The sequence below is a fragment of the Eretmochelys imbricata genome, chromosome 5 (genome assembly GCF_965152235.1).
Source record: "Eretmochelys imbricata isolate rEreImb1 chromosome 5, rEreImb1.hap1, whole genome shotgun sequence".
NCBI classification, from domain to species: Eukaryota; Metazoa; Chordata; order Testudines; family Cheloniidae; genus Eretmochelys; species Eretmochelys imbricata.
Genome location: NC_135576.1, coordinates 40906276 through 40928454, shown reverse-complemented (window position 1 = coordinate 40928454; position 22179 = coordinate 40906276). Strand labels below are relative to the sequence as shown.

General features: G+C 41.6%; 1 protein-coding gene across 3 annotated transcripts in view; it reads right to left on the bottom strand.

Annotated features, from left to right (window-relative positions):
- Nucleotides 1-22179, bottom strand: part of RNF180 (ring finger protein 180) — a 136159-nt gene that overhangs the window by 17120 nt on the left and 96860 nt on the right. For all 3 annotated transcript variants that reach the window (XM_077816918.1, XM_077816919.1, XM_077816920.1), the window contains 2 exons: nt 15922-16147; nt 5676-5801 (listed from right to left, as the gene is read on the bottom strand). In XM_077816918.1, coding sequence (XP_077673044.1) covers nt 5676-5801; nt 15922-16147 — 352 coding nt within the window. The remainder of the gene's footprint in view (nt 1-5675; nt 5802-15921; nt 16148-22179) is intronic.

Sequence of the window (22179 nt, the reverse complement as noted above, 5' to 3'; positions counted from 1 at the left end):
ATGACATACATATTCCTGCTCCAGTTTGTTCAAAATACAATTGTTAAATTCAGCTTCCTTGCTCATCATTGTAATCACGTCACCCCATTCTCCGAATGCCTCCACCAGTTTCTCCTTTCCTACTGCATCAAATTCAAGCTTTTTGTTCTCATTTTCTCCAATGTAGTTCTTCTCCAGTCAATTACAATTACTGTTAAAAATTCACCTTATTTACCTTAAAAATTCACCTTATTTACAGTCTGAATTTGTCAAGTTTCATCTTTCAACCACGGGATCAGGTTATACCCTTCTCTGCTAGATCAAACAGCCCTTTATTAATTATTTCTTTCCCCATGTTAATATTTATAATCAAGTCACTCCTTAACCTTTTCTTTGTTAAACTGAATAGATTGAGCTCTTTGAAATTATCACCGTAATGTTTCAAATCCTTTAATCATTCTCATGGCTCTTCTCTGAACCCTCTTCAATTTATCAACATCCGTCTTGAATTGTTGACACCAGAACTGGACCTAGTATTCCAATTGCAGTCGCACTAGTGCCAAATATAGAGGTAATATAATCTACCTACTCCTACTAGAGGTTCTTCTGTTTATGCGCCCAACAACTGGATTAGCACTTTTGGCCACAGCATCGTGCTGGGAGCTCATGTTCAGCTGATCATTTTTCACAACTCCCAAATATTTTTTTGGAGTCACTGCTTCCCATCCTGTAAGTATAGGCCTACATTCTTTGTTTCTAAATGTGTACACTTAAAATGTATATTGTTTGCTTGCACCCAAGCAATCCAGATTACTCTGAATCAGTGACCTGTCCTCATCATTATTTACCACTGCCCCAATTTGTGTGTTATCTGCAGACTAATGACAATTTTCTGTTTTTTTCCCGGTCATTGATAAAAATGTTAAGTAGAATAGGGCTAAGAACTGATCCCCGTGGGACCCCACTGGAAACACATCCATGATTCCACAAATTCCACATCATTCCACAAATGATGATTCCACATTTAAAAATACATTGAGACCTATAAGTAGCCAGTTTTTAATCCATTTAAATGCACTATGTTCATTTTAGATCATTCTAGTTTAATCAAAATGTTGTCCAAAGTCTTAGAGAGGTCTAAGTATATTACATCAACACTACTTTCATCAACCAAACCTGTCATCTTCGCAAAGATCAAGTTAGTTTGACAGGACCTATTTTCTATAAATCCACGTTTATTTGCATTAATTATATTACCCTCTTAATTCTTTATTAATCGAGTCCTGTATTAGCTACTCCATTATCTTGGCAGGGATTGATGTCAGGCTGCCAGGGGGTCATCCCATTGAGCCTTTCTAAAAATTGACACATTAGCTTTTATGTTGTGTCCCCTATACCTATGAAGTTGAAGGGTTCTGTACTTAAACTGAACTGGAGGTGTCTGCAATGCTCAGGAATGCGTGTTAAGCATTATACTATACTTATCTCCTGCACAGCTAAGATCCCTCTGGAACAGAGGTGGGGAAACTACCGCCCACCCTGTCCTGTCCTGGTGCGGCCCGGCTGCACCGCCTGCCCTGTCCTGTCCTGGTGCGGCCTGGCCGCACCGCCTGCCACCAGTGCTCCAGGCACAGCGGTAAGGAGGCACGGAGCAGGGTCGGTTGGCTAGAGGTCAGGGGAGTTCAGGGGGTGGTCAGGGACCGGGGGTGTGGTTGGATGGGGCAGGGGTCCTGGGGGGGCCACTCAGGAAGGAGAGGGGGGGTCAGATAGGGGGTGGGGGCTGGACCATGCCTGGCTGTTTGGGAAGGCACAGCCTCCCCTAACTGGCCCTCCATACAATTTCAGAAACCCGATGCGGCCCTCAGGTCAAAAAGTTGCCCGCCCCGCTCTAGAAGTATGTTATAATAAAGACGACTGGGTAATTTATAAGGGGTACTTATGATCCAGTTATGTTCTGTGACTGATAAGAGGTATTTGTTATTGCAAGTGTTTTCTGTACTGCATGAAATAATGATGTTTAACTCATTAGGAGCTACCTCTTGCCAACATTGTCAGTAACGACTGGATCGAATACCCATTTGGTTTATCAGTCAGGTAGACTGAGATACCATAAAATCAGACTTCAGTCCCCCCTCCTGGGGTCATGTTGTAATTTTTGTTGCCAGAAGGGGGTTATGTTACAATGAAGTTTGCTTTAATTGAATATTAGAATACCAGTTAATATAGTATATAAGCAAATCTGGCTTTGATGAGTGTTTTATATAGTGTATGTTCAGTTGTCTTCTTGACTACATCTGTGCAGTCTCATTTAATTTAAGGGGCTTACATAAATATAAATGAATGCAGAAATTGGCTTATTATGTCCAATGTATAAAAAAAAAGTCTATACAGGCATGTAGTTACTTCCACTTACCACAATTAAAAAAAAAAATCTGGTCCCTTCTTTAAATCTTTTTAAAAACTCTGGTTTTGCAGAGGCTCCTCAATTCCAGAAAGAGTTACTTTACAATTTCATCTTCAAAAATAAAGCAAAAATGAATGCTAGAATATAATATAATCTTCTGGTTTAGCTCTTACATAACACAAGTGATCTTTCATCAAAAGATTTCTGATGAGTTTGTTTTTTGGTAATTGTATACTTATAGTACAGGTTTTATGCACTCTTGTGAAATATTTCAGCACATTTTGAAGTCCCTCTTTTGTATGAGCAGTTAGCACATCTGCAAATACAAATGGGCATTTGCATAAGCAAACTGAATATCAGGGCATCTAATTACTGATTAACACATGCAAATGAGTTATACATTCAAAAGAATTATGTATAAAAGGGAGGCCCTCAAAAATGTTGTCTCTAAGCTCTAACTATGCTCCTACCAGTTAAAATTTATATCACACAGCATGACAAATTGGAAGATGAGTATAATAGCAAAATCAAAGCATCTGCCAAAATTGTGGCATATACTCATTGTTTCCCTTCCTGTTTTCTCCCAGGAGAATGAGCTCTCTAAACAAGACGGGTTAAGCAAATGCAAGCACGTTTGGTAGAGTGGACTTTGTATGAATAACTCCCTTTGCTTGAACCCTTCTTACTATTTCCATGACCCTATAGATTTTAATGTTCTATGTACTTAATACAACCTTCAAAAAGATTAGACTTAAATAAAATATGTTCTTTCATACAGATTGGGTGTTTTATTATGAAAATTTACACTCCATCTAGAACAATATATCATTTCTTGAACACTGAATGTTTTGAAAGACCAGACATCTGGGCACCCATACATACAATGCACTCCATTTAAAATATGGTTCATGCAGCAATTGGTTGCATTTGACAAAAAGGTTTCCAAAATAAAGAGTATAATAAATATTTTATCTGTTCTAAGAGAAACAATCACAGCGGAGATGTGCTATACTGATGCTTGGAAAAGAAAAGCTAGCAAGGAGTTCACTGGACTAGAAATAGAAGAGCTACAATACTGAGTATTTCTGTGTAAGGAAAATAGGAACCTGTGAACATGTTCTTCTTTGCTATTTAGATTCTAAAGACAACAATTTTACATTTTTCAGGACAATTCTCACAGCAATTATGATTTGTATGCTGCCTAAGGATCATTTTAGATCAGTGAATAAATTCACAAAATAAAAAACTGTTGGCCCAGACCTCAAGCCTATAATAATCCTGCACTTTATACAAAGTTTGGATCAGTTTAGATAAAATAAATCTTCCTACATAATCTAAAGTCTGTTCAGCTGTCAAAAGCCTCCTTCTGCTGATATCTAGCCAAATCCATTGTGGACTCACACACTCATCAGATCTGATATTCTCTGATGGGAGAATTATCTTCAAGGTTCATTTATTCTGACTTCCACACTGTTAAAGCTGAACATGTTATTTTGGGGTGCTGCTGTCCTGTGGGAAGCCTATCTTGCATTAAATTAGAAGACAACCACCAGCTCTACAGTAACTACTACAGCTGCTAGTATGTAATACCGTTGTTCTCTGTACACTTCCTCCATAGCCACAGAATGTGTTCTTATACTTACGCAATGCAGTAAAGTACCGTACTGTAAAAAGAAAGGCACCCTCACCTTCAAAGGTCTGGACATTCCAGTCCCTGCCTACATCACTGCTATTTTCTCATTACGTCCACCAGTACTACCAACCTCACTGTGTCTTTTGTTTCCTTCTCTCTTCCTCTAATTTCACCTCCTGCCTGAAATCCTTATCCCAGAAACTCAGACTCTTCATTCAAATCCTTCCTTAAAATCCATTTCTTCCACAAAGCTGACAAACACAGACCTCTTTCAGTATTACACTGTTACTGCCCCAATTAACAAAAAGATATAATCTAAGTAATCACCATTTTCCAGAGCTTATGGTACGCTTGTTTGATCATTGTCTTTTACAGCTTGATCTTGCAAACAGCAATTCTGATAGGTGCCAAGGGTGCCCAACTCCATTTATGCTCAGCATCTTGCCCAGTATCTTAGGCATCTTAGACTGTAGTCCCCTAAGGGCAGTGACCTTGTCCTTATTTATTTATATTCTGTCTGAGCTGAGCATGCAATTGGTACTTAATAAATGAGTGAAATAATAATTACCAACTATATGCCCATGTTTGTTCTTTACTGTGTTACAACAATAATACGATAAGCTCAGCATAAACATAATACAAAAATATAAATGGCTGAGAGAAAAAGGAAAGTCAGTCGTGTGCTTGCTATTTCTTGGTTGCTGTCAAGAGCTTTTGCCCGTGAGCAATACCAAAGTCGTCCTGCCAAACCATTAAACTTCACAAGTCTGTGTGCACAATATCAATGCCCTGGAGCATTTCTTGTTGTTTTCAGTGTCAAAATGATGACCTTGGATGACCCAGTTTTATAAGTAGTAACCTAAAATGCACCTTATCCAGTCCTTTTCGCAGGTCAAATAAAGTCACCAAGAAAGTTAGAAATAGGTGACATTTTGGACATGTTTTTAGAATCAAAGAGCCTTGGTTTTAAAAACAGGAAAAATTATTGGAATATTGTTGGTAAGACAGTATTCTGGAGAAGTATTCTCACAACTAGAATATTCTGATCACCTGTGCATTATCACACCACCAGCTATAACAGCAAATATAGATGGAGCCCAAGGAAAGAAGAGACCTTGGACTGAAATAAAGGGATATACTGGGAAAGAGGGAGAATCAGACATTTTAATCCTCTAGTCTACACTAAATTTTTAGTAAACACACAATATTTTGGTGTTAAAATTAGTTACAAGAGGACTATTGTTTCCTGCATACAATAGAAACAGTATTGCAAAGTGAAAAAAACAACAAGGGCCATAAAGTAACGGTTAAACAATTCTTATTCATGTGCAGAAAACCAGCAGTATTGGGCCCTATTTAATAGATTTCTAAACTGGCCTTCTACCCTTTACAAGAGAGTGATTCTGTGGTTTGGAATAGAAAACTTTCACAAAGAAAAAACCAAATACCTCTCTGTTTACAAAAGATTTTCCAAAGTGTGTACAATTGTATATACAATTGCTGTAACTGCATGCACACTGGACGTTTAGATTTATAACTAAACATTTGCACATGAAAATTAAGACGCAACTGCACATGAACATGCTTGAAAACTAGGCTCTGCATGTCTACACTGTTGTACTATAGAAACAGTAATGTTTTTTGCAATGATTTTCTTACCGTCACAAACTCTGAATGGTTTCCTGCAGCTGGGCAGGGGCCATTTTGCAGAACTTGATTTTTGAAAGCTCTCTTTTAATTTTAAATATTCTGTTGGGAAGAAAGATTTTGTGGAGTTGTTCAGTTCTGTAATTAATGGAAAAGAAGATATAATTATAAAATGAATACATTCAGAAAATGTATTTGGACAAATGCATCGTACAAAAAATAAAAATGCCTTATCTATTGTATAGCATATCTGTAATTACTACATGTCTTTAGATCTTTTCAAGTTATGAAGATCACAAGAGAATGAGATTTTGCAGATATAGAAAGCATAATTCTTAAATTTATTCTTCAACCTCCTTATCTCCAAGCTTCCTACTGACAAATGAAATTAAGACCAAGGAAAAATTCTTTTTGGAATTACAAATATTCCACTTTTAAAATTAAGCAGGAACACACATTAAAAATAGATGCACACAAGCTGTAAGTGACCACAGGCAGCGTCCACCACATACTTACTTGAACAATCCCTGTTACAAAGTAGTGATGATCCAATGTACAGACATACACCATTAGAGCCAATGTACAGCATGTACAATTAGGTAATCTTGGTAAACATCAAGAAAATGCTTTTATATTTATTAAAAAGAGTCTATACATCTGATTGTGATTCCATTACTCACGTTACATTCTGGTATTTCCTTTAAACGCAGTGAGACCATATCAGTTATCAAGACTAGTAGACAGGACTGGGGATTGAAAAATTGTCTAGAACATTTATTTACAGCAGGGGTGGGCAAACTTTTTGGCCCAAGGGCCACATCTGGGAATAGAATTGTATGGCAGGCCATGAATGCTCGCAAAATTGGGGTTCGGGTACAGTGGGGGGGGTGAGGGCTCCAGCTGGGGTGCAGGTTCTGGGGTGGGACTGGAGATGAGAAGTTTGGGGTGCAGGAGGGTGCTCCAGGCTGGGATCGAGGGTTTGGAGGGCAGGAAGGGGATCAGAGCTGGGGCAGGCTCAGGGGTGCAGGCTCCAGACGGTGCTTACCGCAAGTGGCTCCTGGAAGCAGTGGCATGTCCCTCCTCTGGCTCCTATGTGGAGGAGTGGCCAGGAGGCTCTGCACACTGTCACGTCCGCAGGCATTGCCCCTGCAGTTCCCATTGGCTGCGGTTCCCAACCAATGGGAGCTGTAGGGGCGGCACTTGGGGCGTGGACACCATGCAGAACAGAGCCCCCTGGCTGCCCCTATCCATAGGAGCCAGAGGTGGGCCATGCTGCTGCTTCCAGGAGCTGCATGGAGCAGCCCCCGACCCTGCTCCCCGGCTGGAGCGTGACAAGCCTCAGACCCCGCTCCCCAGCAGGAGCTCGAGGGCCGTATTAAAACGGCTGGCGGGCTGAATTCAGCCCACAGGCTGTAGTTTGCCCACCTCTGATTTACAGTCACCCATATTGTGGGTAACAGGAATTATTATTTAACCAATGCTGTTTGGAACCAAAGACATTTTCTTGGGGGATGGGATTAATAACCCTCTGGGATGAAGAGTTATTAATCCCAAGCAGCTATTACTTACTTTAATAAAATTGCGCCCAAAATATTTCTTTTGTCCTAAATCTTCTAAAGTGTTTTGAAAATAGGAACCCAGCCCAGCATGGGCAGGATCTTGCTGACCACATTAACCTGCCCATAGCAACTGGAAAAAGGCTAATGTAGTGCCCATCTTTAAAAAAGGGAAGGAGGAGGATCCGGGGAACTACACACCAGTCAGCCTCACCTCAGTCCCTGGAAAAATCATGGAGCAGCTCCTCAAGGAATCAATTTTGAAGTACTTAGAGGAGAGGAAAGTGATCAGGAACAGTCAGAATGGATTCACCAAGGGCAAGTCATGCCTGACTAATCTAATTGCCTTCTATGACAAGATTACTGGCTCTGTGGATGAGGGGAAAGCAGTGGACATGTTGTTCCTTGACTTTAGCAAAGCTTTTGACAGTCTCCCACAGTATTCTTGCCAACAAGTTAAAGTAGTATGGGCTGGATGGACTATAAGGTGGATAGAAAGCTGGATAGATCGTCGGGCTCAACAGGTAGTGATTAATGGCTCCATGTCTAGTTGGCAGCCGGTATCAAGCGAGTGCCCCAAGGGTCAGTCCTATGGCTGGTTTTGTTCAATATCTTCATTAATGATCTGGACGACGGTGTGGACTGCACCCTCAGCAAGTTTGCAGATGACACTAAACTGGGAGGAGAGGTAGATACACTGGAGGGTAGGGATAGGATACAGAGGGACCTAGACACGTTCCCCTCTATTCGACATAGGTGAGGCCTCACCTGGAGTACTGTGTCCACTTTTGGGCCCCACACTACAAGAAGGACGTGGAAAAATTGGAGAGCGTCCAGCGGAGGGCAACAAAAATGATTAGGGGACTGGAACACATGACTTATGAGGAGAGGCTGAGGGAGCTGGGATTGTTTAGCCTGCGGAAGAGAAGAATGAGGGGGGATTTGATAGCTGCTTTCAACTACCTGAAAGGGCGTTCCAAAGAGGATGGATCTAGACTGTTCTCAGTGATATCAAATGACGGAAAACGGAGTAATGGTTTAAGTTGCAGTGGGGGAGGTTTAGGTTGGATATTAGGAAAAACTTTCACTAGGAGGGTGGTGAAACACTGGAATGGGTTACCTAGGGAGGTGGTGGAATCTCCTTCCTTAGAGGTTTTCAAGGTCAGGCTTGACAAAGCCCTGGCTGGGATGATTTAGTTGGGGATTGGTCCTGCTTTGAGCAGGGGGTTGGACTAGATGACCTCCTGAGGTCCCTTTCAACCCTGATATTCTATGATTCTAATACACCCAAAGAAACCAACAATGAGAAAAAAAAATCTTTAAAATGTTTTCCCTAGCATAGCAAGGAACAGGATTGCAGATTCAAGAGACAGGTTTGCAGAATCAGTAGATAAGAGGAAAGGCTTTTAAAATCCAAACACTGGCTATCAGAACTATGGGACTCCTTTCCAGGGCCAAGTCAATGTGGCTCCCATTGACTACTAACAGTTGTGTCCATAATTTAAAACTGTGCCTTTAAAAGACAGAGGCCACATAAGGCTCAGATGAAAAATCAAGCCCCAGATGCACAAAGAGTTATGTACCTGAGTCATTGGGCTCAGTTTATCACTTTAAAAACTGATATAGTTTTATGTACAGCCCTAGATGCCCTGTCAGTGATGGATGCTTTATGAACTTTTTAAAGGCCAAATCTTTTCCTCTGTACTGAAGCAGAGAAAGCCAAGCTTGGTGTAGGCAGGTTCCAAAAAGACTAGGGAGGAAGACTAGGGCTGCAGTAACCCTTGCTATTGGAGGTAAAGGTCAGTAGATTTGCATAATCAGAAGGTCCACTGGCCTTGTTCCCAGTCATTCCAAAGCTTGCCCCTTGAAATTCTACTGTGCAAGGATGCAGTGTCCCCTAGAGCTAATCTTCATGGCACCCAGAGAGTACCGAAATCCCCAAATCCTTTCACCATCCCTAGAAACTGCCACTAATGAGGAGGAAGGGACCAGATTTGACCCTAAATAAATTGACAATTTATAATATGAACAACTTGCGTACTTCTTTACTGGTGATTTTCAATGTATGCAAAAGCTTTACATACTAACTGAATACATTTTGATTAAAATACTATTAGGATCAAGAGGAAATAGCCTCAGATGAGATTCTACTGGACTCTAACTGGATCCACACAGTATGTTCTAGTTTCCTCCTACTAGACAATACATATTATACTCCTGGGGGAATTCTGCACCAAAAAAATAACAATTCTGCGTTTTTTTGATGACAAAAAAAAAGCGATGTAATCCAGCTAGTTTAAATTATTTTGGTAATTTAAACTACAATACAGTGGATGGAGAATGTGTGTGGGGAGCTTTGGGGGAAATCCCCAAACCCACTCCATCTAACAGTAATGTAGCTAGTATTGACCCTTTACTTCTAATTATTAGTCAACAAATATATGTAGCCATATGCTTAGTGTTACATCATAGGCAACTGAAGAGCAAGTGAGGGCTGGGGACTCAAACTCACAGTTTATAATGGCCATCTCCAAAAAGGTCAGTAGCAAACAGTTCACGGAGCACGTTTTGATAGGAAATTTTTTCAGTCCAAAAGTTTAGACCAGATCTAATCACTAAAGCACCATAAGCATTTATAAGGCCATACCTGTCCTTTACACCATTCTGGCAATGTAAAGGAGCCTTACAATTTTTATACCTGTTTTATGCTCCTGGGGGAATTCACTAAAAACAATTCACTAAGCAGGCAGGCTGCTACATTGTTCCCTCAGGCAGAGGACAGAGCCTGCCCCATGCCTACCTCTTGAAAAATACCCCAAAGCCCTGCTCTTCCATGCCGAGTGTGAGGCAATAGCGAGAGAGAGGGACAGTGTCTCTCACACACACGACTATCCAGGTCCCCACCCCCAACGCAGTGATTTACATCTCTACTGGCTACTCTGGGTGCCCAAACTGACCTGTCTGCACTGCCAGGGAGTGGATGCATGATCACTCTTGCTGCTTCCCCATCAGAAGTCCTTTTTCTGCTGGTAAGCAAAGAAATCTGCAGGGGCCATGAATTCTGCATATGCACAGTGATGCAGAATTCCCCCAGGAGTAACATTAGCCAAAACATTTCAACCTCATTGATCAAAATTAGGCATCTAAATCCATATTTAGGTATCTTTAAAAGTTGCCTGATTTTCAGAGGAGATTAGCTCAAACAACTCCCATTGGCTCCAGCTACAGGAGCACTGCACCTCTGAAAAAATCACTTATTTAGGTGCCTCGATATGGAACACTAAGTGATGCAGCAAGGTGGATTTGAACATTTACCTACACCTCTCTTGCCTTGTGACATGCAACTTTCAGTTATGGTTGTGGTTAGTATTCAAAACTGCACAGGAAAAAAAAGTGAAATTCTGAGCACCTCGCTAGCTGTTTCTGAAGAGGGCTTTTTAAAACAAAAAGGAGATACTAAAAGACACTTGCAGAAAGTATTATTCAGAATACATAATACCCTAGTAGGGGAAATCAGGTTTCCAGTCCTTAGTATTAGTGTAAAATATATATATATAAAAAAGGGCAAATTCTTCAGTAGCCTGCATAGATTTATAGCAATCACTTTTTAACATAGCTTTTAAAAGTCTTACGGAATTTCCCATGAGAAAGCCTATAAGTAACCTTCAGATTAGTACGGCACCACTCATTTCCCCATATGTATTGATTTATTAATTCCCCTACGAATATTGTATCAATATTTCTTTGTTGATTTAACGCTTGCTCAACATATAATGAACTGGCAACATTTTCCTTAGTACTTTTATACTAACAAGGCAAACTAGATTTTCTGTTTTCAGGTAAGCAGGTTAGTGATATTACACTGTAACAGTATATGAATTACACTGACTACAAAATTCCTCCATTAAAATTATTCATACTAATCACATCTCAAGCTTGCTGTGCCTTCCTATTCATGTGTGTGGCCACGCTGTAATACAACCTCAAGAGTCAAACTTTTGACTTTTATAAAGCCACATATTGGAATAATGACACAATTACAAAAATAAAATGCTGCATTTCACTTTTAAGGAATTACATACATACCGTACCTCAAAAACTTAACATTTTTGCAACTACATTTTAGCATTTACTCAGGTTTTCTCCATGAAACTTTATTATAGCATACTTTGGGGAAAAGCTTCTCCTCTTTACACAGGTAACTTCTTATGCCAACAGCACTTATGTACTGTGGATGAAATCCACTTCATCTTCATAAAGCCAAAGGATTATTAAGTTTTATACATATTGAGTGTGGAGGGACTGCAGCCTTTATGTACCAGATGCACAGGGTGTTAGAAGCACTCATTCTGCATAAGCATTGAATCTCTGTCCTGACACTGTTACACCCCTCCCTACCAGCTTATGTGGGGTTGGTGCGGAGACCTTTTCTGCATCATGCAAGGAATATACAGGCATGCCTGTATGATCTTTCTGGCCACACTGATCTGATCCTTGCCCCCATATCAAGTGAATTTTACCTAGTGTTTGAGTTTGCCTTTTAAAATATTTGAACTTACAAATTTGCCCCACCTTTTCCCCAAAGACCTCACTCGTTTCACATAGTATCATAGAATCATAGAATATCAGGGTTGGAAGGGACCCCTGAAGGTCATCTAGTCCAACCCCCTGCTCGAAGCAGGACCAATTCCCAGTTAAATCATCCCAGCCAGGGCTTTGTCAAGCCTGACCTTAAAAACTTCCAAGGAAGGAGATTCCACCACCTCCCTAGGCAACGCATTCCAGTGTTTCACCACCCTCTTAGTGAAAAAGTTTTTCCTAATATCCAATCTAAACCTCCCCCACTGCAACTTGAGACCATTACTCCTCGTTCTGTCATCTGCTACCATTGAGAACAGTCTAGAGCCATCCTCTTTGGAACCCCCTTTCAGGTAGTTGAAAGCAGCTATCAAATCCCCCCTCATTCTTCTCTTCTGCAGGCTAAACAATCCCAGCTCCCTCAGCCTCTCCTCATAAGTCATGTGTTCTAGACCCCTAATCATTTTTGTTGCCCTTCGCTGGACTCTCTCCAATTTATCCACATCCTTCTTGTAGTGTGGGGCCCAAAAGTGGACACAGTACTCCAGATGAGGCCTCACCAATGTCGAATAGAGGGGGACGATCACGTCCCTCGATCTGCTCGCTATGCCCCTACTTATACATCCCAAAATGCCATTGGCCTTCTTGGCAACAAGGGCACACTGCTGACTCATATCCAGCTTCTCGTCCACTGTCACCCCTAGGTCCTTTTCCGCAGAACTGCTGCCTAGCCATTCGGTCCCTAGTCTGTAGCGGTGCATTGGATTCTTCCGTCCTAAGTGCAGGACCCTGCACTTATCCTTATTGAACCTCATCAGATTTCTTTTGGCCCAATCCTCCAATTTGTCTAGGTCCTTCTGTATCCTATCCCTCCCCTCCAGCGTATCTACCACTCCTCCCAGTTTAGTATCGTCCGCAAATTTGCTGAGAGTGCAATCCACACCATCCTCCAGATCATTTATGAAGATATTGAACAAAACCGGCCCCAGGACCGACCCCTGGGGCACTCCACTTGACACCGGCTGCCAACTAGACATGGAGCCATTGATCACTACCCGTTGAGCCCGACAATCTAGCCAGCTTTCTACCCACCTTATAGTGCATTCATCCAGCCCATACTTCCTTAACTTGCTGACAAGAATACTGTGGGAGACCGTGTCAAAAGCTTTGCTAAAGTCAAGAAACAATACATCCACTGCTTTCCCTTCATCCACAGAACCAGTAATCTCATGATAAAAGGCGATTAGATTAGTCAGGCATGACCTTCCCTTGGTGAATCCATGCTGGCTGTTCCTGATCACTTTCCTCTCATGCAAGTACTTCAGGATTGATTCTTTGAGGACCTGCTCCATGATTTTTCCAGGGACTGAGGTGAGGCTGACTGGCCTGTAGTTCCCAGGATCCTCCTTCTTCCCTTTTTTAAAGATTGGCACTACATTAGCCTTTTTCCAGTCATCCGGGACTTCCCCGGTTCGCCACGAGTTTTCAAAGATAATGGCCAATGGCTCTGCAATCACAGCCGCCAATTCCTTCAGCACTCTCGGATGCAACTCGTCCGGCCCCATGGACTTGTGCACGTCCAGCTTTTCTAAATAGTCCCTAACCACCTCTATCTCCACAGAGGGCTGGCCATCTCTTCCCCATTTTGTGATGCCCAGCGCAGCAGTCTGGGAGCTGACCTTGTTAGTGAAAACAGAGGCAAAAAAAGCATTGAGTACATTAGCTTTTTCCACATCCTCTGTCACTAGGTTGCCTCCCTCATTCAGTAAGGGGCCCACACTTTCCTTGGCTTTCTTCTTGTTGCCAACATACCTGAAGAAACCCTTCTTGTTACTCTTGACATCTCTCGCTAGCTGCAGCTCCAGGTGCGATTTGGCCCTCCTGATTTCATTCCTACATGCCCGAGCAATATTTTTATACTCTTCCCTGGTCATATGTCCAACCTTCCACTTCTTGTAAGCTTCTTTTTTATGTTTAAGATCCGCTAGGATTTCACCGTTAAGCCAAGCTGGTCGCCTGCCATATTTACTATTCTTTCGACTCATTGGGATGGTTTGTCCCTGTAACCTCAACAGGGATTCCTTGAAATACAGCCAGCTCTCCTGGACTCCTTTCCCCTTCAAGTTAGTCCCCCAGGGGATCCTGGCCATCCGTTCCCTGAGGGAGTCGAAGTCTGCTTTCCTGAAGTCCAGGGTCCGTATCCTGCTGCTTACCTTTCTTCCCTGCATCAGGATCCTGAACTCAACCAACTCATGGTTACTGCCTCCCAGATTCCCATCCACTTTTGCTTCCCCCACTAATTCTACCCGGTTTGTGAGCAGCAGGTCAAGAAAAGCGCCCCCCCTAGTTGGCTCCTCTAGCACTTGCGCCAGGAAATTGTCCCCTACGCTTTCCAAAAACTTCCTGGATTGTCTATGCACCGCAGTATTGCTCTCCCAGCAGATATCAGGAAAATTAAAGTCACCCATGAGAATCAGGGCATGCGATCTAGTAGCTTCCGTGAGCTGCCGGAAGAAAGCCTCATCTACCTCATCCCCCTGGTCCGGTGGTCTATAGCAGACTCCCACCACTACATCACTCTTGTTGCACACACTTCTAAACTTAATCCAGAGACACTCAGGTTTTTCTACAGTTTCGTACCGGAGCTCTGAGCAGTCATACTGCTCCCTTACATACAGTGCTACTCCCCCACCTTTTCTGCCCTGCCTGTCCTTCCTGAACAGTTTATAACCATCCATGACAGTACTCCAGTCATGTGAGTTATCCCACCAAGTCTCTGTGATTCCAATCACATCATAGTTCCTTGACATCACCAGGACCTCCAGTTCTCCCTGCTTGTTTCCAAGGCTTTGTGCATTCGTATATAAGCACTTGAGATAACCTGTTGATCGCCCCTCATTCCCAGTATGAGGCAGGAGCCCTCCCCTCACAGACATTTCTGCCTGTGCTTCCTCCCGGTATCCCGCTTTCCCACTTACCTCAGGGCTTTGGTCTCCTTCCCCCGGTGAACCTAGTTTAAAGCCCTCCTCACTAGGTTAGCCAGCCTGCTGGCAAAGATGCTCTTCCCTCTCTTCGTAAGATGGAGCCCGTCTCTGCCCAGCACTCCTCCTTCATGGAACACCATCCCATGGTCAAAGAATCCAAAGCCTTCTCTCCGACACCACCTGCGTAGCCATTCGTTGACTTCCACGATTCGACGGTCCCTACCCAGGCCTTTTCCTTCCACGGGGAGGATTGACGAGAACACCACTTGCGCCTCAAACTCCTTTATCCTTCTTCCCAGAGCCACGTAGTACTACTCAGCCCTTGGTTTCCCCACATCCCTGTTCACCTTGAACAACAGCTACTGTTCATCTTGTCTCCCTAGCTCTATAGGATCAGAAGAGCAGAGCTCAGGAGTCTGGGGGGCAGGCTAGCCAGTGTCTAAGGCTCAGATCCTCCAAGGTGTTTATATGCAAAATGGGAGTTAGGCATCTAACTACCTTTGAGAATCTGGGTCTAAGAACAGAAGTAGATGGTGGACCTCGACAGTTGTCAGGTTTTATTTTAGTCTATGATGAAATTAGTTTAAGATGAATAGAGAAATAATTGTTGTGATTAAGTGTAAAATTTGGAAAGTAGCTTTTTAGGGACATATTCTGACAATGCGTGCAAGTATAAAGTTTGGAGTTTGTGGTTGTTAAGTTTCACTGAGCCAAAGAAACAAGAGACATCAAGGGTAAATTTCAAAAAGGAAACATTTTTAAAGTGTTTCCTCTGAAAAAGCTAATAAATATTTAAGAAGGAATGCACAGGAAGAGTTATTGCACCAAAACTGGAAATTAAATGCAACCACTAAAGTCTGAAATAGAGAGATTTTAGTCACACTTCAAATGCAAACAAATCTCAACACACTCTTAACTATGGAGTCATTAATGATGTGTCACTGGGCCAAATTCTGCTCTGAATATACTTATTCTGGATTTACCAAAACGTACATTATTATTTATACGAGACAACAGAATTTAGCTGACTGTATACTGTTAGCAGGGCTCTTGCTATATTTTTAGCTGCATATTTATTCAGACCAAAAACAGGAAAAGTTACAAGTGTTTTCTATATTTAAAAAAGAATCATTTGTATACCTGTTTGGAAAAAGACTCTGGCAATTATAGTACGGCACAGTGGACACGGAGTGTTGGTTGGGCTGTCTTTGGCAAGCATCCGCAAGCAAGGCTCACAAAAGATGTGGTGGCATGGATAGCACATATATGGATTGAAATAAACATCCAAGCACACTGCACAGAGGTAGCTTTCTTTATCTCCTCTTTGTTCATGCTCGTCATCTGTATTCAGGTCATCATTCAGAGTCTGCAAGGAAAAAGAAAAGAAAAATCTCTTCACAGCTCAGTTTAAAACTTTCAGATCAGTCAAGTAGGAGGGAAGGTGGTCTATTATATCTAAGAAATAAAAGGTATGATTCCCAATGGTTAATACATAATTCTTTCAAAGAGTTGATGAAGCATCGTCAAGTGACAGAAATGCCTCTTACAACAAGCATATTGAGGGAAACAAGTACAGACATCAGACCGGGGAGCCTAAAAGTAAAGAGAAACATGGAACCAAAAAAACTGGATAAAAATATAGCAATTTACAGATTCCTGCCCTTCCTATAAATATTTTCAGTAATTTTATAACAAAGAGCTGCTAAGTTTAAACACAAATTTAGTAACCATAAAAAAAACAAACACTATGTGCATTTCTTCTGCCTTTGAAAGAACATTATCCATTTGTGGAAGGCATGCTCCAGCGAGGATGACGACTCAAATTTTGGCAAGTGCATGGTTTTGCCAAAACCAGTTGCTATGCATTTTTGTAAGCTAATATGCTTGTAGGACCACGAACCTGGTCCTTCTATATGGTCTGCAGATTGCATGAGCACTAAAGCCTTACACCTTATGCCAAGTACTAGCCTCAGACAACCTCTCATTCTTGCTCAGAAATGGGACCTGTGCATTAGCCACCCGGTAATGTGGGCCTATCCATTAGGATTTCCCTTGTCTCTGAACTGCTGTGGAAATTTAACAATTAAGGAGCCCTTACTGTAGGGTTGACCCTTTATGAAGTCAGAAGACAAGTTAGAAAAGAGAAGCAATGAAGTAGCATTGGTGTTTAGCAGAAGACAGAAGAGGCTTCGCAGGAATTTAGCAGCACTGTGGCAGTGAGGAAAACCAGAAGTCAGCCATGTGACAACCCATGAAGAAAATCTACTATGAAGCCCAGAGAACTGGAAAAGAGTCAACCCTCTGCTGTCCCAGGAAGGGACATAAGTTTTGGGAGAAAAGGAGAGATACTGGGGGAGAAGGGTAGAGATCGTCTGACTACCTGCGAGTTAGAAATGTTGTGTGGGTCAATTAAGCAGTTCAGTGAGCTGGAGGCAAAAGTGACTTGGAAGATCCCAAAATAACGGGAGGTTGACAGGAAGGTTTGGAATCTTTATAACATGCGCATGCAGAGAAATCCCAGAGCCCATTGCAATTAGTAAGATGAAGTTACTCTAATGTGCAGTGAGACCCTATTTAGGAGTAACTTAATGTAGTGGATCAGGACAGTAAGTTCACTTTTTAAAATTTATATATATATATATATATATATATATATATATATATATATATATAAAACCCCACAGCCTTATACACCCTTTGTAAAAGGCCTACAATCCCTGCCTACTTACCTACACACACCCTGCACAAAATGGAAGTACAAAGTCAAAAGCACAGGGAATTGCCAACATACAGTAAAAAAACTGGTGCAACATAAGCTGAATGAGAGCAAAGTAGCAGTTTAAAAGATCACCTAACCAAAGTCTCAAGTTGAACTATTATTGTTGTTCATTATTTGTAATATGGCAATGCCCAGATGCTCCAATCAAGATCAGCACTGTGCAGAGTGCTTTACAAGGGTAAATCAGATGACTGTTCCAGCTTTAAAGAGTTTACAATAGGGATGAGATATGACAGCTGCTTGTAGAACACTATGGAAGTAAAAGAGGGAAAAGATAAGAATGCCAATGATAGGAACATGTCACCACTAGTGCACTCTTCTCACGCCCGGATGCAGCACTGTGGGGGATTTTGCTCCGGCATCCCCTGGTGGTCACTTCCATAGCCCAGCAATGGCAATCTCTATCCAAGTCTTCCATGGCCCAGCCCTCTGGCCAGGCACGGGCAACGGGGGCAAAGAGGTAAGGGCCATTGCCACCCCCCCTTTTTAAAGAGAGGGGCTATACTTCTCACTTTTGAGCACTGAACTCAGCAGGGGGGCAATGAGGGGTGGGGGAGGGGAGAAAGAGGGCAGAACCTTGTTGGCTCCTGCCTGGAGCTGAGTGGCATAATAGAGTTCCTTCCCTTCTGGATTGACAGATGGATGTCCAGGCCAAACTGAGTGAGTGGCACTGGGGCCCCTTGCACTAAGTCACAACGCTACTAACTCAGATTTGGCCTTGCCACCCTTCCATCATGACAGATGAGATGCCAGGACAAAGCTGAGTGATTAGCATTGCAACCTGCCACATAAGGTCACGCCACCACTCAAATTTGGACCATTTTGGTTGCTTACCCAGGTCCCCACTTTTGTGGTCCTCCCAGTGTCCTTGCAAATTAAAAGTTCAATTCCCTTCCTGGGTAACAAAAGATCCAACTGTAAGTCCAAATAAATAGCTAAACTGATAGTAGTTTTTGCCCTCTTGAACTACTCTAAAGTCTTCTGTTTTCCCCCTTACTCCTGAGCCCTAACAATTTCCTCCTACACTGCTGCATCCTCAGCAGGACCCCCCGCCACTGCTGCCCTTCCCCAGGGACTCCAGCAGTTTGCCCCAGGGGTCTCCCTGCTCCTTACAGGCATCATCTCAAGTCCTTCCTCACTGATCTGCTCCCTTTGTATCTCTTCCAACCAGACTTCCCCAGGTCCTTCCCAGAGATATTCCTCCCCTTGCTCATCTCTCCTCGGTCTTTTCTTCTCTAGACTGAGTTCACAGTTCAGTTTCTTGCTCTCTAGTCCCCACTGGTAGAGCTAGTCATTTTAATTAGGTCTCCATCACCCTCAGCTGTTTGGTCATAGGCAAGGCTGAACCTGGCTTGACTTAAAGGGCCAGCCAGCGACAGTATCCAAAGCAATAATAAATAATAATAATACTCAAGCCTTATATAACACTTTTGATCCAGCGATCTCAAAACACTTTATAAAAAGAGGTAAGTAGCATTAGCCCCATTTTACAGATAGGGAAACTTAGACAGAAAAAAAAGTGACTTTTCCAAGATCATCCAAAAGGCGAGTAGCAGAGCTGGTAACAGAACTCAGAATTCCTGAGTCCCAGTCCAGTGCTCTATCCACTACGTTCCCCAGAAACAGAAACGGAGATGAGGGGATACATTTAAATTGTAGATGGGGAAACTAGGAGATTAAGCACGTGAGACAGGAGTCTAGAATAAGAATGAGGTTGTAAACCTGGGTAACTGGAAGGATGGTACCAATTATAGATATAGAGAGATATATATAGATCTAGTGACAGAAGGGAGTGGGGCAGCTGGATGGTGGAGGAGCTTTGTATACACCATATTCAGTCTGAATTGGCAGCTGGACATCCAGGTAGAAATGTTAGAAAGACCACTGAAAATGAGGGGCTGAATGAAGGAGGAGGAGTCTGAGGTGGAGTACCAGATTTAGGAAATATCGGTAGAGGGATAATACTTACAACCAAGTAATTGAAACCAAAAAGAGGTAAACTATGCAATAAGTCCCATGAAACATTTATCTTAGGATACCAAAATCACTCCACTGAGACTCCTTTTTTTAAAAACACATTTTACCTGCTTAGAATGTATTGAGTAAATTCAAAAAATGTTCATGTTCAGCAGGAAATAAAAAAGGGAAGAGAAAAAAAATATATCAGTATTACACTTAAAATCTTGCAAAAATACCTGTCCCAAATTAAAAGGGGAGAAAACATGCAAATTTTGGAAAAAATACTAACCTAGCAAAAATTAATAATCAAAGTTAGAATATTTTAAATGGCCTTGGAGTAAAAACAACATTAGAGAATGTGTTCCACATAAGTCACTTTTGAAACAGAGACACAAAAGCCTAAAGATACCTGCATATGTTTTGGCCAATGCAAGCACCGCTCCAAGCCTGACTGGTAGCTAATTTACTATTTCATGATATTTATGTCCATAAATTGTCCTGAAATGGTGAGGGACTGATATCGTGAGGAGAAAGTCAGCACCATTTATTTATTACTAGGCTCCTGTGTATTTATGTAGACTGTGTATTTACCAAAATCTGATACAGGGTGCAGTGGACTGCACCCTCCCAGCTAATTAATGTAAGATTAGTATTTTGGAATTGGAGTTTTAATTATGCAAGTAAAAAGGGTGTCTCACTTTAATAACAAAACGGATACATCAACATGTAAGCACTCAAACCCTTAAATATAAAACACACATTTTATCAGAACAAGGTGGGTGAGGTAATATCTTTTATTGGAACAACTTCTGTTGGGGAGAGAGAGACAAGCTTTTGAGCTACACAGAGCTCTTCAAGTTCTTCCAAATTAGGCCAAGAGGCCCTTTGAGGTTTGTGTACCTTCAGGCACGGTTTTGGTTGACAAGTATATTCAGTGGAGACCTCCTTTTTCATAGGCTTCTGGAAAACTTAAGCTTAAAACCTATAGATCAGAGAGGAGCAGAGAGGCCAATGCCTCTGGCCTACATATCTATATTATAAGTTAATAATTCACTCTATGCTACTTGCACTCTAAATTTCTCCCTATACAGCCATTCTCACTAAAATCCAAAAACAAGTTAAAAACTTCAAAGCAGAGCAAAGTAGCTTAAGCAGCTCTCAGGAGCTACCTATTGCCAGGAGCCATGTCCTCCTTTCAGGCTTTTCTGCTTCAGTTTATGCTGGATAAATTGCTCAGGGGAAAAACAAAATCTACCTTCTTCTACAGATAGCTTTTGTTTAAAGCAGATACCATATCTTCTTCTTTCTTGTTTTCATATTTAGAAGAAGCTGTAGGCAATGGGATTGGTCATTTAAAATGATGAAATACTTCACAGACCACAGTTTGAGCCAATGATTAATTATGTGTAGTGTGCATAAACTTGATTAATCTCTTATAAGGCAAGAAAAAAAGGGCAACAAATACACTGGGTAAACACTCAAACTGAAACTCATAAAATGCTTAACAACTAAAACAAGACATCAATATAAAACATGTCAACATTTAAAAGACAGCTCAGATGATTACTTAATTGAACAAAAATTTTATGTGAAATAAAAAAATTTAACGTTTTCTACAGAGATCTACCAAAAGCCGTACTCCAAACCCCATGTACAGTGCATATATTTATGATTACCGCTGTTCAGAGCTCTGTCCCACTCACAAGGAATGTATAAACTGACATCCCAGAGAGGTCATTGTGCCGCCAATTCTGAAACAGAATTATGAAAAGGCTGGTCATGGCTCCATAGCTAAAGTTGAGTTCCATCTTCCACTTAAACCTCTTTGTTTTCTATGAAAAAACTACAGCATCTTTTCCCCAAATTTACAGCACTAACTCATTGGGCACAGAATGATTTTTCCCAAGAATTTAAAAGTAAGCCCATTAATTAGTTTCTGAATTAAAGTAGAATAAAAACTGGGTCCTTTAAGAAATTTAGGATCAGTGTCAGTCTTTTCTTTGTCCTGAATGATTTAATAATAGAAAAACTTTTCAGAGTTCAAATTCATTGAAATTTATGTATTCTAGTGCATGGGCTATATTTGAAGGAGTGTATTGCCTTGCCATGCCATGGAAGCCATGACTGGAGGGCAGGTGGTATGCCACTGCATAAACTAGCTTGGCCTTCCACCAGACCTCCCAAGATAGTTTCATTGGATGAACGTCTTCATATCCCATGATACAGAGTGAGGGAACAAACTCCATCTACAAAATGATCAAGTAGAAGCTAAGTGAATGCAAACCACAGATTTTCCAGCCCCCTGCATGGGGGTAAGCTGTAAGGAAATATTTGAGCCATTAGAGTACACTTGATGGCAAATAAATAAATATAATCTGTTTTTGGAGAGATTTGGATACTGTCAAAATAAATTGTGTTTTGTGGTGGTGTATTATTCTACGTGTGATGAGAAGTAAGAAACCAAGACAAACGCACAGCAAGACATTCCAACTGGAAACTGGATTAGTCCTAACTCTTCTTTGCTGCTGATCGTGATTAGGATTGGTATGTTGGATAAATGGGCCAATTTATAACAGCTTTTCCTTCTTAGTAGATGTTTGTTCTGGAAGCTACCAGTTATTACAATGTTCATTTGAACCTTGTAGACCAGATTGTGTCTG